The sequence below is a fragment of the Coregonus lavaretus genome (assembly GCF_964263955.1).
Source record: "Coregonus lavaretus genome assembly, chromosome: 24".
In the NCBI taxonomy this organism is placed as follows: Eukaryota; Metazoa; Chordata; class Actinopteri; order Salmoniformes; family Salmonidae; genus Coregonus; species Coregonus lavaretus.
Genome location: NC_140011.1, coordinates 27,455,480 through 27,468,431, shown reverse-complemented (window position 1 = coordinate 27,468,431; position 12,952 = coordinate 27,455,480). Strand labels below are relative to the sequence as shown.

General features: G+C 42.9%; 1 protein-coding gene across 1 annotated transcript; it reads left to right on the top strand.

The window, feature by feature from the left end:
* Positions 1–777: 777 nt before the first annotated feature.
* On the top strand, positions 778–12,741 carry LOC311100096 (bile salt-activated lipase-like; the record flags this gene model as incomplete). Its single annotated transcript, XM_084140841.1, has 11 exons — positions 778–834; positions 1,346–1,496; positions 1,697–1,816; positions 2,241–2,438; positions 3,304–3,434; positions 4,026–4,133; positions 4,231–4,345; positions 4,573–4,759; positions 6,189–6,389; positions 6,502–6,711; positions 12,416–12,741. 11 exons carry the CDS (start codon positions 778–780, stop codon positions 12,588–12,590), a joined length of 1,653 nt encoding a protein of 550 aa, XP_083996967.1. The 3' UTR covers positions 12,591–12,741.
* Positions 12,742–12,952: the final 211 nt, after the last annotated feature.

The window sequence follows — 12,952 nt, the reverse complement described above, 5'->3', positions numbered from 1 at the left end:
TGTAGCAAAATGAGGAAAAAGTAAAGGGGTCTGAATACTTTCCGAATGCACTGTAAGGGAATTTGTCCCAAAACTTTTGGTCCCCTAAAATGGGGGGACTTTGTACAAAACTTGCTGTAATTTCTAAATGGTTCACCCGCTATGCATGAAAATACCCTCAAATGAAACCTGACAGTCTGCACTTTAATCTCAGTCTGCACCTTTTTCATGTTCCATATTCTTTGGGCCATGGCGCAGCACCACATAAATGGCTGCAGTGGAAACACTGGGCAGCAGCTCTGTAGAGATGAGATGATGATTTGGAATGAAATAATAGTCATCAAATAAAACAAATGGAATATACACTACTGAAATATTTTATTAAATTAAAGTAATGTGAATAAATAATGGTTAATAAGTGAAAAGCAGTCACTACCATCATGGGACTTTTATTTATTGTTTTAATCTGGGTTACAGCATTGAACTCACATAATGTATAGCACATTTAATTAAAAAATATATATAATTGAAATCGAAAACCGTGATAATTTTTTCATAATCAAACCAAAACCAAACTCGAAAAGCGCTAATCGCTCAGCACTAGCGAGCACAGACATTCACTTTCGCCTCGCCGAGTTCTGCTAGGAGCAGTAAAAACTTAATCTGTGGGCACCTTTATGGACATTGAGAAACTCTGTCTGGAACAGAACAGGCTCCGTGATGGTATACTATGGGAGGGAGGGGTCTCCTCCTGTATAAAAGGTGTGCTAACGGTGTCTCTGGATGAGCATTATTAAGATGCTGGGGATTTTGGTTTCTTCTGCCCTGTTCCTGGGGTCCGCCTCTGCTGCCACTGTAAGTCCAATAATAATAATTTAAACTTTACTGTAATTAAAGAAATAATTAGCTTTTTTTAGTAAAACAAATTTCCAAATATGATATTTGTTAATGTAGCTGTTTTAATGTAGCTATAATGTTTTGTATTACTATCTGTGGTATTGATCACCTCGTTGAGGTGAAAAAGATACAATAGAAATGTAGTTTGACAAAATAAAGGCTACTAAGTATAAAATTGTTTATACTGAAAAAGTATACAACAGTAAAACACAAAGGCTTAAGAACGTATCCTGCGCTACATGTTAATCAGCAATAGGTTGACAAGCAGTGTGAATTCAACAGCTGAACACCTTTTTTGCAACAGTTCGTACTAATAAACAACGAAAAACAATGACACTACACTACATCCATAAAACAGCAACACTGAATAGATTTGTGCCTTTTACAAAAACAGTTTCACACTTTACACATGCACATATTACTTCATGTTTAATGAGTTGATATCTGCCCTTTGGGTGTGGATGTGTAGCTTGGAGTGGTGTACACTGAGGGAGGCATGGTGCAGGGGAAGAACATCAATTCTGATGGACTCTTCCGCACCATGGACGTCTTTAAAGGAATCCCCTTCGCTGACAAGCCCGGCAAGTTTGAGAAGCCCAAGCGTCACCCTGGATGGGATGGTGGGTACCAGAAAACGAAATGCCTTAGATGTCTATCCAATCAACAAGGAATATCATGTTAATTGTACATAACAATGTAGTAATACTGAAGCAGATTGTAAAATAAATATTGAACAGCCATGTATTGGACCATATCAGACCTTACTTTTACTAACACTCATCTCAGTTGACTGACTGCTTCTCCCTGTGTCTCCTTCCAGGTGTTCTCAAGGCCACTAAGTTCAAACCGAGGTGTATGCAGCTGAACCTGCTCCAGTCTGACACCCGTGGCCAAGAGGACTGCCTCTACCTGAACATATGGGTCCCTCAGGGCAGCAGCGGTATGTATTATGTACAGATGTAGGATCTTAATTTGATCACCCAGTTGCAGTAGAACTAAAACTTGTAGTGCATTTGAGGATTAAAAAAGCTTCTGAAGTTTGTAATTTCCACTTTGAAATTTCAGACTTGATTTTCCCTTACGAAAATTGTATAAACCCACACGAAAATGTCCATTGACTATAATCCACATAATAATTCACATTTTCTGTTGCTGCAGAATTATTTTCCTACTGTAGCAAACTGGCTCAAATTAAGATCCTACACCTGTGCCTGTGTCTTTACCTGTCACTAGAGCAGGACATCAGCTAATAAGGCATCAGCCCCATACAGTATGAACTGCTGATGTGTAGTAATACTAATAATAATATGACTATATCGTGTAATTCTACAAATTTATTGAAATATCTCTCCATTTATTTCTAGTCTCGACTGATCTGCCAGTAATGGTGTGGATCTATGGAGGTGGTTTCCAGGTTGGAGGCTCTATGGGCGCTAACTTTCTGGATAACTATCTGTATGACGGGGAGGAGATCGCTAACAGAGGCAACGTAATTGTGGTGACCCTGGGTTACCGTGTGGGCACCCTGGGCTTCCTCAGCTCTGGAGATGCCAGCGGACCTGGTAGGTGTCAATCAAGGCTTTGCCTGGCCGGCTGGCTGGCTAGGTGGGTGGGTGGGTGGGAGGGTGGCCATGGCACAATCGGTGTCACATCAGTGACTAAATCCACTATATGATAATACTGTTTAAGAATACTGTGTTTATGTAACTTTTAGTAATCAACTGGCTCTTTCAGAAACATTAGCCATTTTGTTGGAGCCAGATGTTAGTAGGTAGATAATCTCTCTTAACCCGGAAGTAAAATCTTGAGTAATTCGGTCAGCGTCGTGATTACATTAACTTTGTGTTTATACTGTATGTGTTAGAAATTGAGAGTTCCATCAAATACGAAGTCTTCGCCCTCGCAAATGGAAACTCTACCCATTTAGCAATGGTGTGGAGAGACATTTTTGCAGTTTTAATGCACATTTCCTGCAATTCTACACATTTAGCCAAAACTTACGCCATGTTAATGATATCTGAGTGAGAGTGACAAACAAAATCAATGAGGGCACCCTGGAGATCAAGTCCCCTCGGCACATGGCCTGCAAGCCCAATCGGTATTCGGTAATGATTACTACAAGTTTAGATAGCTGGCTAGACTAACTTACCAATCAAAAACATTCTTAGCTGACATGGCTAATTGAGTGGCTGTAAGTGACTGACATAACAAGAGAAAAACTGCTGATGCACAACCACATTTTGCAATTGCACCTTGTGTATTCTACTATTCTAACTCTCAACAGTAAGTTGAGACCCCAGACTGAGTTCCATAAGCGACTGCTTATGTCGCTTATGCCTGGAGCCGGCCCTGACACGCAGAATCTGCCCACGGAAGATTAGTAGGTAGAGTACTGCTGCTGGCTCACAGAGCTGTCGTCCATGTCAGGTAACTATGGTTTGTGGGACCAGCATGCTGCCATTGCTTGGGTAAACAGGAACATCCGCGCCTTCGGAGGAGACCCCAACAACCTCACCGTCTTCGGGGAGTCTGCCGGCGCTGTTAGCTCCAGCCTCCAGGTGTGGGATTAAAAAAGGAGAGTAACAGTTTTAATACAGAGCTTTCAGGGAAAAGGTAGGCTTGTCAAAATACAAAAAAAGTATAGTAGAATTATGTTTCTTCAGTCTCAATGTTATATACTCTTCATTAAAATGTCATGATTATTCAGTGTCTTCCTGTCATAAAGCATAAGTTTATTGTCACAGTGTCTAGTTTATGTTAACTGTTGTGTCTATGAACTTAGTTGGTAGGGTGGTGATACATTTAATAATGAGAACAGTGAGATTTCTGCTTCTTTATTTGGGACCATGATGTCCTGTACATAGTCAGCTGTTTGTCACAAGTTCCTGAGACCTCTGAGAACTCTGTGTCTAATAAAAAGGTTGATGTAAAACACTTGTACTTCAGACCTTTTTCATGTTTAACTTTTTAGATAGTTAGATATGTGTAAGCATTAAGCAGGGTTCTCCTGTTTTGATTGTCAGCAAAGATAGGTACAGATATGCCATTCTGCTTGGATGCTCTGTCCACAGTATTAACTGGTTAGCAAATGATAATGTAGTAAATGCAATGTACTAATTTGAGTTTGAATGTACTTTACCACCACACAGACACTTTCTCCCCATAACAAAGGGCTGATCCGCAGGGCAATCTCCCAGAGTGGTGTTGCTCTCTGCCCCTGGGCTATCAACAGGAACCCCCGTGCCTTTGCAGAGAAGGTATGTGTACGTCTGTAACAATGAGGTGGAATATGGACTGACAGAGAGGGATATTGGCTGTTAAAGGGATGTCGCATCCCCCTTTCTGTCTCTTTAGGTAGCTGAGAAGGTGGGCTGCCCCAAGGATGATCAGATGATGGCCTGCCTGAAGCTTATTGACGCTAAGGTTCTCACCCTGGCTGGTACCACGTCCCTGAGTGGTTCTCCCTCCAGTGAGTATTCACTGAGATTAATATACAGGGATGTGGCACACTGTGAGCAAGACGCTAAGGAGGATGTGATTTGCATGCATTGATGCCTGTAATGATAACTGTATAGATGAGCATTAGCCTGACACTCACATATCTCCTCAGCCCACCATTTTACACAGTAATTTGGTGATGGCCATGTCCTGCCGATAGCATCAAAAGGTATGTCTGTCTCTGCCTGCCTTCTCCAGCCCCCATGGTAGACAACCTGGTCCTCTCCCCTGTGATCGACGGGGACTTCCTGCCTGATCACCCAGGTAACCTGTTCCACAATGCCGCTGACATCGACTACCTCGCCGGGGTCAACAGCATGGATGCCCACCTCTTCGCTAGCCAGGACGTCCCCGAAATCAACAACCCAATTGCAAACGTCCCTGTGTGAGTGGCTATGGGCTGATTGGTTAGCTGGGAGGAAGAGGGCACTCTGTTCAGTGTTGGCCATGTGCATGGTGTAGCTTAAATGGGACAGCAGATTTTACAGAACCAAGAGGGTTCTGTCTTCAGCCAGGTCCCTAACACAGTGAGCTTCAGAAGGGGTTGTTATATGTTGAGCCTAATCTCTAGGGTGTCCAATCACAAACGCATATTTTGACCAATGGGTAAAATTATATGTTAATTTTGTAGATACCCCTCTAAGAAAACCAATAATCCAAACCTCATGTTTCTACCATAATCTGTTCAAAAGTCATTGACATTTTTACCTTGTAGGATGGCCAAAATAAGGATGACTAAATCAATATAGGCCAGAGAAAAAAAGTGGTAAAAAATAAGGAATATTGCACAGCATCGCATCAGCTAGGCTGGTTGCTGTGCATGAATGAAGGCTACCTGACAGGCTCACTTTCACGTTTAACATATCAATTTTCTTCACGAATCCGCAGGACATAAAACAATATAGAGGTACACTACATGACCAAAAGTATGTGGACACCTACTTGTCGAACATCTCATTCCAAAATCATGAGCATTAATATGGAGTTGGTCGCCCCTTTGCTGCTATAACAGCCTCCAGTCAAGGCCAGTCAAGTTCTTCCACCGCAATCCCGACAAACCATTTCTGTATGGAACTCGCTTTGTGCACAGGGGTATTGTCATGCTGAAACAGGAAAGGGCCTTCCGCAAACTGTTGCCACAAAGTTGGAAGCACAGAATAATCTAGAATTTCATTATCTGCAGTAACGTTAAGATTTCCCTTCACTGGAACTAAGGGGCCTAGCCCGAACCATGAAAAACAGCCCCAGACCATTATTCCTCCTCCACCAAACTTTACAGTTGTCTTTACGCATTGGGGCAGGTAGCGTTCTCCTGGCATCCACCAAACCCAGATTCGTCCTTCGGACTGCCAGATGGTGAAGCGTAATTCTTCACTCCAGAGAACGGATTTCCACTGCTCCAGAGTCCAATGGCGGCGAGCTTTACACTGCTCCAGCCGACGCTTGGCATTGCGTATGGTGATCTTAGGCTTGTGTGCGGCTGCTTGGCCATGGATACCCATTTCATGAAGCTCCCGACTGAGCCGTTGTTGCTCCTAGACGTTTCCACTTCACAATAACAGCACTTACAGTTGAACGGGGCAGCTCTAGCAGGGCAGAAATTTTCCGAACTGACTAGTTGGAAAGGTGGCATCCTATGACGGTACCACAATGAAAGTCACTGAGCTCTTCAGTAAGGCCATTCTACTGCCAATGTTTGCATGGCAGTGTGCTCAATTTTATACACCTGTCAGCAACGGGTGTGGCTGAAATAGAAGGGGTGTCCACATACTTTTGTATATATAGTGCATCTCTCTTCCACTTTCTCACTGCAGGTCAGACGTGAAACTGCTCCTGGGTTCTTTGATTAAGAAGGGAGAGGCCGCTACCAACAACGCTTTCGCAGAGTACACGGCCGACTGGGGAGACAAGCCTAGCCAGAACACAATGAAGAAGACCGTTGTTATGATCGAAACTGACTACATCTTCCTAGTTCCTACCCAGGTTGCGCTCTACCTGCACGCCTCTAATGCCCAGTAAGTCTACCTCATTGTTACTGTAGCACAGCCCTTTTCACCCAGTTTGTTTCCCATCCTAGCATTACATATCTGATATCTAATCATTCCTCCCCTCCTTGCCCTACCCCAGATCTGCACACACCTACTCCTACCTGTTTTCGGTACCCAGCCGCATGGCCGGGATAGTCCAACCTTATCCCAGCTGGATGGAGGCTGACCATGCTGATGACCTGCAGTATGTGTTCGGCAAGCCCTTCACCACACCCCTGGCATACTGGCCCAGCCACCGCGACGTCTCCAGATACATTATTGCCTACTGGACCAACTTCGCCAGGACTGGGTAAAAAAGAGCTGCAATGCAATCATACAGTGGGGCAAAAAAGTATTTAGTCAGCCACCAATTGTGCAAGTTCTCCCACTTAAAAAGATGAGAGAGGCCTGTAATTTTCATCATAGGTACGCGTCAACTATGACAGACAAATTGAGAAAAAAAAATCCAGAAAATCCTATTGTAGGATTTTTAATGAATTTATTTGCAAATTATGGTGGAAAATAAGTATTTGGTCACCTACAAACAAGCAAGATTTCTGGCTCTCACAGACCTGTAACTTCTTCTTTAAGAGGCTCCTCTGTCCTCGACTCGTTACCTGTATTAATGGCACCTGTTTGAACTTGTTATCAGTATAAAAGACACCTGTCCACAACCTCAAACAGTCACACTCCAAACTTCACAATGGCCAAGACCAAAGAGCTGTCAAAGGACACCAAAAACAAAATTGTAGACCTGCACCAGGCTGGGAAGACTGAATCTGCAACAGGTAAGCAGCTTGGTTTGAAGAAATCAACTGTGGGAGCAATTATTAGGAAATGGAAGACATACAAGACCACTGATAATCTCCCTCGATCTGGGGCTCCATGCAAGATCTCACCCCGTGGGGTCAAAATGATCACAAGAACGGTGAGCAAAAATCCCAGAACCACACGGGGGGACCTAGTGAATGACCTGCTGAGAGCTGGGACCAAAGTAACAAAGCCAACCATCAGTAACACACTACGCCGCCAGGGACTCAAATCCTGCAGTGCGAGACGTGTCCCCCTGCTTAAGCTAGTACATGTCCAGGCCCGTCTGAAGTGCATTTGGATGATCCAGAAGAGGATTGGGAGAATGTCATATGGTCAGATGAAACCAAAATATAACTTTTTGGTAAAAACTCAACTCGTCATGTTTGGAGGACAAAGAATGCTGAGTTGCATCCAAAGAACACCATACCTACTGTGAAGCATGGGGTTGGAAACATCATGCTTTGGGGCTGTTTTTCTGCAAAGGGACCAGGACGACTGATCCGTGTAAAGGAAAGAATGAATGGGGCCATGTATCGTGAGATTTTGAGTGAAACCCTCCTTCCATCAGCAAGGGCATTGAAGATGAAACGTGGCTGGGTCTTTCAGCATGACAATGATCCCAAACACACCGCCCGGGCAACGAAGGAGTGGCTTCGTAAGAAGCATTTCAAGGTCCTGGAGTGGCCTAGCCAGTCTCCAGATCTCAACCCCATAGAAAATATTTGGAGGGAGTTGAAAGTCTGTGTTGCCCAGCGACAGCCCCAAAACATCACTGCTCTAGAGGAGATCTGCATGGAGGAATGGGCCAAAATACCAGCAACAGTGTGTGAAAACCTTGTGAAGACTTACAGAAAACGTTTGACCTGTGTCATTGCCAACAAAGGGTATATAACAAAGTATTGAGAAACTTTTGTTATTGACCAAATACTTATTTTCCACCATCATATGCCAATAAATTCATTAAAAATCCTACAATGTGATTTTCTGGATTTTTTTTTCTAATTTTGTCTGTCATAGTTGACGTGTACCTATGATGAAAATTACAGGCCTCTCTCATCTTTTTAAGTGGGAGAACTTGCACATATGGTGGCTGACTAAATACTTTTTTTCCCCACTGTATATATACAGTGGAGGAAAAAAGTATTTAGTCAGCCACCAATTGTGCATGTTCTCCCACTTAAAAAGATGAGAGAGGCCTGTAATTTTCATCATAGGTACACGTCAACTATGACAGACAAATTGAGGGAAAAAAAATCCAGAAAATCACATTGTAGGATTTTTAATGAATTTATTTGCAAATTATGGTGGAAAATAAGTATTTGGTCACCTACAAACAAGCAAGATTTCTGGCTCTCACAGACCTGTAACTTCTTCTTTAAGAGGCTCCTCTGTCCTCCACTCGTTACCTGTATTAATGGCACCTGTTTGAACTTATCAGTATAAAAGACACCTGTCCACAACCTCAAACAGTCACACTCCGAACTCCACTATGGCCAAGACCAAAGAGCTGTCAAAGGACACCAGAAACAAAATTGTAGACCTGCACCAGGCTGGGAAGACTGAATCTGCAATAGGTAAGCAGCTTGGTTTGAAGAAATCAACTGTGGAAGCAATTATTAGGAAATGGAAGACATACAAGACCACTGATAATCTCCCTCGATCTGGGGCTCCACGCAAGATCTCACCCCGTGGGGTCAAAATGATCACAAGAACGATGAGCAAAAATCCCAGTACCACACGGGGGGACCTAGTGAATGACCTGCAGAGAGCTGGGACCAAAGTAACAAAGCCTACCATCAGTAACACATTACGCCGCCAGGGACTCAAATCCTGCAGTGCCAGACGTGTCCCCCTGCTTAAGCCAGTACATGTCCAGGCCCGTCTGAAGTTTGCTAGAGTGCATTTGGATGATCCAGAAGAGGATTGGGAGAATGTCATATGGTCAGATGAAACCAAAATAGAACTTTTTGGTAAAAACTCAACTCGTCGTGTTTGGAGGACAAAGAATGCTGAGTTGCATCCAAAGAACACCATACCTACTGTGAAGCATGGGGGTGGAAACATCATGCTTTGGGGCTGTTTTTCTGCAAAGGGACCAGGACGACTGATCTGTGTAAAGCAGGGGTGTCAAACTCGTTTTAGCTCAGGGGCCACATGGAGGAAAATCTATTCCCAAGTGGGCCGGACCGGAAAAAATCATGGTATATATAACTTAAAAACAACAACTTCAGATTGTTTTCTTTGTTTTAATACGATCAACATACAACATAAAGCTGGAGCCTGAGGACAGTGTGTCCAAAATAGTACAAGCACAACATCACTATTAATCATAAAACACGTCAAGTTTATTTGAAAATTCTAAAGAAAAAGAACACACAAACACACAATGCCTCAGTGATTAACAGAACTGTTTCACAGATCACAGAACTATATCAGGGTGTCATTTCTCAGGCAGAAATGTAGATAAAAATAATGAAATCCTGTTCCCAAAACAAGTGCAAGAACCACAGAGTCAAGAATAGGTTAAATATACAAATAAAATAAAATCAATAGCACATCAACATAAAAACATATAAACATAAAGCTGGAGCCTGAGGACAGTGTCCAAAAGCACAACATCACTATTAATCATAAAACACCTCAAGTTATTTGAAAGTTCTGAGGACAAAGAACACACAAACACACAATGCCTCAGTGATTCACAGAAGTATATCACAGATCACAGAACTATATCAGGGTGTCATTTCTCAGGCAGAAATGTAGATAAAAATAATGAAATCCTGTTCCCCAAACAAGTGCAAGAACCACAGAGTCAAGAATAGGTTAAATATACAAATAAAATAAAAACAATTAAAAACAATAGCACATCAACATAAAAACATATACATAAATCTGAAAGCGTTGCTCAAACTCCCGTAACAGTCCCGTTATTTTATCTTTGAACCGCTTCATGTCTGCCACATGTTGGGTCGCACACACATTTTTCAGACAGGGGAAGTGAGCTGCATCACCACCGGCAAGTTGCGTCTCCCACAATGACAGCTTCAACTTGAAAGAACGTATGCTGTCATAATACCGCGTGACAACTTTGTTGCGCCCTTGCAGCTGTTTGTTCAAGTTATTCAGGTGCTCTGGAACATCCACCATAAATGCAAGGTCCGGCATCCATTCTGCGGAATGAAATTCTAACACTGGTTTGCCCTTTTCTTCCATGAACTGTTCAATTTCTTCTCGTAAATCAAAGAAATGCCTCAGCACAGCACCTCGGCTTAACCATCTTACCTCAGTGTGGTATGGCAGGCCATAGATGTGGTCTTTCTCTCTGAGAAGGCTGTCAAACTGACGGTGATTCAGGCTTCTGGATCGGATGAAATTAACAGTTTGGATGACCACCTTCATGACGTTATCCATCTTTAATGACTTGCAACACAAAGCCTCCTGGTGCAAAATACAGTGAAAAGTCAAAAAATCACGTCCTCCATTTGCAGATTGCACTTTCTCTCTGAACTTTGTCACAACGCCTGCTTTTTTCCCGATCATTGAGGGCGCACCATCTGTAGCCAGGCTGACAGCGCGGGACCAGTCCACTCCGACCCTGTCCAGCGCGCCGACGAGTGCAGTAAAAATATCAGCTGCTGTCGTTGTATCTGTCATCGGCACCAACTCCACGAACTCCTCGGTGACGGTCAATGTGTCATCAACTCCGCGGATGAAAAAATGGCCAGTTGTGCAACATCTGTAATGTCCGTGCTTTCATCAATTGCAACCGAAAACGCAATAAATGACTTTACTTTTTGCTTCAACTGGCTGTCCAAATCCACTGAAAGATCGGAAATCCTGTCTGCAACTGTGTTTCTTGTCAGGCTGATATTTGCAAAAGCCTGCCGCTTTTCAGGGCACACAATCTCCGCTGCCTTCATCATGCATGTTTTTACAAATTCACCCTCACTAAATTGTTTTGAAGCCACTGCGATTTCATTAGCTATGAGGTAGCTAGCTTTCACTGCAGCGTCACTGATGTCTCGGCTGTGAGTAAACACAGACTGCTGTTTCTTCAGACCCGCCAACAGTTCATTCACCTTCTCTCATCTCCGCTGTCCTTGAAAGTTGTCATATTTGTCGGCATGAAGACTCACATAGTGGCGACGAAGGTTATATTCTTTCAGCACTGCAACATGCTCTGAACACACCAAACATACAGCTTTCCCATTCAATTCCGTGATTAAATAGGATGACCATTTTTCTTGGAACACTCTGCACTCTGTGTCCACTTTTCTCTTTTTTGACAGAGACATATTGGGGCAATGAGGGTGCCAAAGCACATAATGTTAAAAGTAGAAGCCGTAATAAATATCGCGGGCAAAACAAAGTAGCTCATTGGCTGCACGTGCTTGACCTGCCCCGATATAAACAGTTTGCTTGCTTAACACAATTGCTATTGCGCCATCCAGTGGACGCAATTGGAACTGCAGTTTATTTTATTGAATTTAAAAAAATAAAAAAATAAAAATTGAGTGAAAACCTCCTTCCATCAGCAAGGGCATTGAAGATGAAACGTGGCTGGGTCTTTCAGCATGACAATGATCCCAAACACACCGCCCGGGCAACGAAGGAGTGGCTTCGTAAGAAGCATTTCAAGGTCCTGGAGTGGCCTAGCCAGTCTCCAGATCTCAACCCCATAGAAAATCTTTGGAGGGAGTTGAAAGTCTGTGTTGCCCAGCGATAGCCCCAAAACATCACTGCTCTAGAGGAGATCTGCATGGAGGAATGGGCCAAAATACCAGCAACAGTGTGTGAAAACCTTGTGAAGACTTACAGAAAACGTTTGACCTGTGTCATTGCCAACAAATGGTATATAACAAAGTATTGAGAAACTTTTGTTATTGACCAAATAGTTATTTTCCACCATAATTTGCAAATAAATTCATTACAAATCCTACAATGTGATTTTCTGGATTTTTTTTTCTAATTTTGTCTGTCATAGTTGACGTGTACCTATGATGAAAATTACAGGCCTCTCTCATTTTTTTAAGTGGGAGAACATGCACAATTGGTGGCTGACTAAATACTTTTTTCCCCCACTGTATTTCCCCCATTGGGTGTGATTACTGTATTAGTGATGTTATCCTCACGAAAACTATAATAAATCTAATGTTCTGACCATTATGTTTTTCTTACCATCAACCCCTTTCCCGCCACAGAGACCCCAACAAGGGGGAGTCTAATGTGCCTGTGACCTGGCCTGCATACACCACCTCTGGGCAAAAATACCTGGAGATCAATGCTGACATGAACAGGAACTACGTCCATGAGAAGATGAGGGTGCGCTTTGTGAACTGGTGGTCTAACATCTTGCCCAGCCTGCCCTCCGTCTGAGGTAGCTCTCACTGAGCACAGGCTCCCTGATGCATCATTCATGGCTATACAGATTGGTCTTGTCATGTCACAAATATCAGTATCACAGATGCATTTCTGATTGTAACAATGTTTTCTTCATTGACAAATTAAATTAATGCAATTAAGTCTACCCTGTGTTCTGTTTTTAATACTGGCCAGAGGGGTATACCACAAAGCAGGATCAATGAGTTAGCCAGCTAACTTTGATAGACAACCAGATTTTCTGGTTCAATAAGAAATCTAAACGTAGATATGTGTTTTTGGTTTTTGAGTCAATTAGACCACGCCCATTTCAAGCTTATCTGTCAAAAGAATAAAACGTATATTTAGGCATGTTAGCT